Source organism: Oratosquilla oratoria, chromosome 13 (genome assembly GCF_046742065.1).
Source record: "Oratosquilla oratoria isolate Oo_2021 chromosome 13, ASM4674206v1, whole genome shotgun sequence".
Lineage (NCBI taxonomy): Eukaryota > Metazoa > Arthropoda > Malacostraca > Stomatopoda > Squillidae > Oratosquilla > Oratosquilla oratoria.
This window is the reverse complement of record NC_134789.1, coordinates 31,628,746-31,634,745: the sequence shown is the minus strand read 5'-3', so window position 1 is coordinate 31,634,745 and position 6,000 is coordinate 31,628,746. Positions and strand designations below refer to the sequence as shown.

At 44.5% G+C, this 6,000-nt stretch overlaps 1 protein-coding gene across 1 annotated transcript in view; it reads right to left on the bottom strand.

Annotated features, from left to right (window-relative positions):
• The window catches only part of LOC143032209 (uncharacterized), a 224,873-nt gene that overhangs the window by 9,157 nt on the left and 209,716 nt on the right, over positions 1–6,000 (bottom strand). Inside the window, exon 3 of the mRNA XM_076196679.1 lies at positions 2,427–2,708. Coding sequence (XP_076052794.1) covers positions 2,427–2,699 — 273 coding nt within the window. The 5' untranslated portion in view covers positions 2,700–2,708. The remainder of the gene's footprint in view (positions 1–2,426; positions 2,709–6,000) is intronic.

The following is a 6,000-nucleotide window of genomic DNA, read 5'->3' as shown; positions in this document are numbered from 1 at the left end:
CATACGTGTGGATCGTCCACTGCTACTTTTGCTAAGACATACTCGGAAGCCCAGTTGAATACAGGGATGGGGTAACTGTTGGCTTCAACTCGCTGACGGCAGGGTTCGAACCGCCGTCACCTCGACCTCCGTCGCAAATAGCGACGCTCTAAACCGCTCAGCCAGCGCGTTGAACCAAGAGCACGGTTAATTAAGTCTCACGATAAAAAGTCCTCTCTTAGGGGCACCATCCTAGCTTCCTAATAGGGGGAGTGCGAGACGTTAAACCTAATAAAAAATCAATCAATCTATAACCCAAGTCGGCAGTCCAAAGAGCCAATGGACAATCAGTGTCAGATGATGGTACTGGTGTTGTCGTTGTTGTTGTTGTTGTTGTTGTTGTTGGTGGTGGTGGTGGTGGTGTTGGTGGTGGTGCGGGGGTGTTAGAACCCACTAGGCCCAATACTCTGAGAAGTTGTACATGGCTAAACCTCCGTGCACCCAGTTCTTCTTGGTTGGTGTTACGGAGGCGGTCACCAATCCACCGAGAGATAAAACTCTACCCCGACTGAGGTCAGAGAGGCTGAGTAAATTGAAGACTAGAAAGTCAGCCGGTATCTGCACCATAGGCAGGCACGAAGTTACTGAAAACCGGAGGTGAGGCCATGATCCCTAGGTTGTATGCAGTGGTGTGTGCCGTTTGGGAGTCCAGTACCATTCCTTCAGACTAGAAGGAAAAGGAGGGCTGGTCTTCCCTATCTGGTAGGAGATGCAGTGTGCCGGCAGGCCTTCAACAATTACCACGGTATTCCAGTGTTCAGTGTGTAGGGTAAGGAGCTCCCTATCTTTTGCCAGTATGTGTTCGTTCACATTTGGAAAAAAGAAATCAGTGGTTTGGGTAGTCTGGGTTCATTCCCTGTAAATCAACAATCGATCGCATTATAGAAGTTCGAGCTCTGGTGCAACGGTGACGGAGTTTCAGTTGGGTTTCTTGCTTCCTATGTTGATCTCAAGAAAGCGTTTGACTCAGTGCAACGCGGAGTTCTGTATGGTCTGCGGACTCGTGGGATTCCCTTGAGGATTTTTGACCTGTCTTAGTTAAACTCTTGGACATAAAGTAATATGAATATTAAAGATATCCAATTTACCAGTGACTTTACTCCAATTCTGACACAGTTTTTCTCACCACATCCAGAAAGGGCGCCCTAACTACCTGTGTGTGCGTGTGCGTGTGTGTGTGTGTGTGTGTGTGTGTGTGTGTGTGTGTGTGTGTGTGTGTGTGTGTGTATTAGCACCTTATGGAACGTCAACCCTGGCCAACCTCGCTACATCTAAGTCACAATCACCTGACCACAACATCAACAAAAAACAGGTGTTCGGAGCGCTACACAAGACACCACCTCACTCCTCCCCTCATCCCACCTAACATTACTGTCACCGAGGGTATCTAGATGAAGAGCCGCGGCAGGGGCTTTCTCAGAAAAGAAAGAAAGAAAAAAAAAAAAGGGGGGGAGGGGGGAGGGGACACCATGGAAGGAAGGTGCCAACAACATAATGACATATTCACGGTTCCAGGGGGCGTGGCACTCCCGATAACATTGCGCCTGAAGGCGATGAATCGGTTCATCTGGGTAAGGCTAACAACAAGGTGGGCCAAGCAACGTCAGATAACATATCGAGGAAGGTCGAGGCTTCCTTCAAGCCTCGGGCTATGGGTTACACGTAATTACAGCCAGTGTTACAGTGTGAAAGGGGCCTCCTCCTTTAGGGACCAACATAAGAACATAAGAATGGAAGAGACTACAAGAGACCATAAGGCCTACACTTGGCAGTTCCATGTCAATTACCACCTTTCATCCCTCTCCATAAAGTTATATAATCTTCTCTTAAAACAACCAATTGTTTCAGCGTTCACTACATTGTTGCCAAGTCTATTTCATTCGTTAACCACTCTGTTGGTAAACCGTTTTTCTTTCTTACACCTAAATTTGTCAAATTTAAATTTATTACTATGAGTCCTACCCATGGCCTGCTCCCCACTGTATTCTATTGTAATCATCTCGCCGTGAGTGCTATCGTCTTGTATTCTCTTCGGGTGTGAGGGAAACCTTGAATTGATTAAAAAGCTATCTCAATTAATCCGTTCGGGATGGCGATTTAATTCATATTTGCTTCTCATTCGCAAATATGACTAATTCCATATGTAATACAAAAAATATCACTGTTTAAGTATATAAAAAAATCTAGTATTTTAAGGAGGGTCATTTCCCATAAGGAGGTCCATTTTCCGTAAAGGGGTCCATTTTCTATGGGGGTCCATTTTCTACCTTACACCGGACGGACCCAACAATGAAGAAGCCAAAACATTCTTTCCAAAACCCCGCATAAACACGTGTGCCCCGTCGCGCGGCTTTTGGCGCCAGTCAACGAAGTCCAGCCAGACTTACCTGTGCCATCATCGCCATCTGAGATGGGTATGGCTTGAAGGGGAAGGCCACGCGGACCCCTCCGATGGCGTAGGTGTTTTGGTTACTACTGCTGGTGCTACTACTACTGCTGCCACTGCTGCTGCTGCTGCTGCTGCTGCTGCTACTGCTGCTGCTGCTGCTGCCGCTGCTGCTGTTGTTATTGCTGCCGCTGCGCCTTGCATTTTCACTGCCGGCACCAGCAAAACCTTTCCAGCCTCCACCATTTTTACGGGGTCTGCCCTTTGCGCCCATGCCAAGAAACTGAAAATAGAAATTAATTCACGATAGAATATTATATATCATGATAATATGCATATCTATAATTATAAACTTATAAATAGTTGTGTGTGTGTGATTCACCATGGTCTTGGATCACGTGTTGGACTCGTGATCGGCAGTTATTAACCTCCCGAATGAGAGCTCAGAGCTCGTATGACCGATCTATGGGTAATACTGTGACCTTACACGCACACATACACCCAACTCCCCACCCACGAGAGTTGGAGTAACAATCAGCAGCGCAGCGATACTGAAATTATTTCAGCCCTGGGCGGGATTCGATCCCGGACCGCCGTAGTGGCAGGCGAGAACTCTAACCACCGCGCCACGAGGTGTGTGTTTGTGTGTGTGTGCAGTCATATATATATATATGAAAGTGTGTGTGTGTGTGTGTGTGTGTGTGTGTGTGTGTGTGTGTGTGTGCGCGCACGCGCATCCATCCCTGTGTCTATGTGATTTATGTGAGGGTCGACTTATATCCCGAGTGATGAGTTTTATCAACCCTGCATGTCTCACGTCCAGTTTCTCTTAAATGATTTGAAGGACATCTGAGTAAAGGATTATTATCGAGCTATCTAGGTCTACGAACAGGGGAATATGAGCACAAGGAATACATAAACGGCGCTGTTTCCTCTGAGGGTCAGGCTGGTAACCCAAACGTTATATGTAGAGTCACAACACACACACACACACACACACACACACACACACACACACACACGACAGATGGGACTTTCAACATCCGCTTATCACTGGGTGCAATGGTGCAAGCCTACCGGACCAGAAATGGGGCAAAACCAGCAGTATATTGAGTTTATCCTATATATTCAATTTCGTGGTTGACCACGAAGCAATGAAAAAGTGATTCATGTTCATATTACTGATAGCGTTCAGGAAAAATTGCAGATTCACTTGAACTAGGATACCGAAAAACTGTCTCAACCCCGTGACATTCAATTTTAATGAATCCAACTAAGTGAAGAGAAACATAACATGAACACACACTTATTCACATAACTGCACATTTAACACTCGCCAAAATTGACTTTTTTTTTTATCTTACGATAGCTCTCGTTTCTTTGCCTCCATCTATCAAAATTGATCTTCAACTCATTCCTACTTCTATTACACTTTTTTCTTTTCAATTATTCTAAAAGTATACACATCTAAATGGAAATCTATATGTTCTATATCTTTCTGGCATCTTATGTTTTCCGCGGTGTAGGGGGCAGGAGATAGAGATATGTCAATTGTGTCTATGTATTCATGTATCATTTAATGTATACATGCATGTACTTATGCATGTATTTCATAAGTATCATATATCATTCCATATGCGTTGGTTTCTTAGAAATGACTGGAGGGACCTAAAGGTGGGGGCACATTAGGCTGGCATGTTATTTGTTTTTGCTACTTTGAGTAGAAACGACTTCGGTTGCAATATTCGAGAACATCCCAACAACGTGTCTAACATTCGCATTTTAGGTTTAACTTCTCTTAGCTCGTCATTCAGTTTCTCCCTATAATGACGCAAGAGTAATTTGACATTTGGAAATCTGAAAAACAAAAGATCGTAAGAGAAATAGTTTCTGCTTAAACGAAATAGCAAAAGCAAGTAGCATGCTAGCGAGAAATGCCTAGTGTGCCGCCATCTTAGGAAGGGGAGAAAGACGCAGAGAAATAAGGATAGAAAGGAAGAAAGAGTAGCCGTGAGCAAAGAAGAGAAAAACAGGAGGAAGGGAAATAAAGTGAGACCAAAACGGGAGAACGGAATGATAATTGAAAATGTTTCGCTGACGACTATCAGAGGCATCGGATAATCACAATGGGAAACCAGGATGGCATTATACCTTCCGGTCAATAACAAAAGTTAGATGCAAGAAAAATAAATAATACCATGAATAAATATACAGACAGGTGAATAAGCAAGCAAACAAAATAATCTGTTAAATGAATCAAATTATCCACAAAATACTGTATTCCAAATTGCAATACCCCCTTCTTCTCTTTTCTCCTCTTCATTCCTCTCCCACTCCTCTTCCTCCTTTGCCTCCTCTTTCTCCTTTTCCTCCTCCTCCTCTTCTTTCTCCTCCGACTCCTTAATTCTGCAATTCCTGAAGTTGACACCACTGTGGTGGCCCCCACATACCAAACATCCCCCCAAAAATATATAATAATAATAATAATAATAATAATAATAATAATAATAATACCCAATGAACACTGGAACAGATGGGCCGAGAAGACCAAAGTGAGAGTACAGTAGTACCGATGGCGGAGACTCGGGTAGTAATGGTGTTAGTGATGTTAGTGGTGGTGGTGTTAGTGGTGGTGGTGGTTTTAATATCGATGGTAAATGTTGGTGGTATCAGTACAAGAAGTGATGATACACGTCATGGGGATACGGTTGTAGTAAAGGTGATGATGGAGGTGGGAATGGCGCAAAGGGGTTAACTGCTAGTGGTGGTACTGGATCTTCTGGTGATGACTGAAGAGGTAGTGCAAGTGGTGGAGGTGGTGATAGCATTAGGCCGATAGTGGTGATAGCACCGGCGATGTCGATCGTGGGCAGCCGTGGTGACGGGAAGCAGATGTCGGAGATGTTATCTCAAGGAGAGTCTGTGGTTCTTACACCAGCTCTCACATGTACGAGAATTATCATTTGACCACATTCTACCGATGCCATCTCTCTCTCTCTCTCTCTCCAACCAACGAGCCTCCTTTTCCTCCTATTCTATCTCGTTACTCTTCTCTTCCTCCTCTTTTTTCATTCTTCCATATTTCCATTTACCTCTTCCCCTTCTCATCTCCACCTCGTCAACCACATTCTACCGATGCCATATCTCTCTCTCTCTCTCTCTCTCTCTCTCTCTCTCCAATCAACGAACCTCCTTTTCCTCCTCTTCTATCTCGTTACTCTCCTCTTTTTTCATTCTTCCATATTTTCATTCACCTCTTCCCTTCTCATCTCCACCTCGTCAACCTCATTCTGCCTCAACTTTTCCTTCACTTCACCGTCACCCTTCTCTTAATTCGTTTCTTCCCTTTCTTCCCCAGCCTCTTCATTTACCTCTCCACTTCCACCTCCTCCTCCTCCTTTTCTTCTTCCTCCACCTTCCCATTTCCCTCTTCCTCCTCCTCCTAAGTCATCGCTTCCCTTTCTCCTTTAGATCTTGTTCACATTAGACATTTCAACCGCGGCGGTTCAACTATAATGTAAGTCGATGGAGAAGTTCATACACAACCGCGCATTTTTCCCCTGACTATGCAGTAC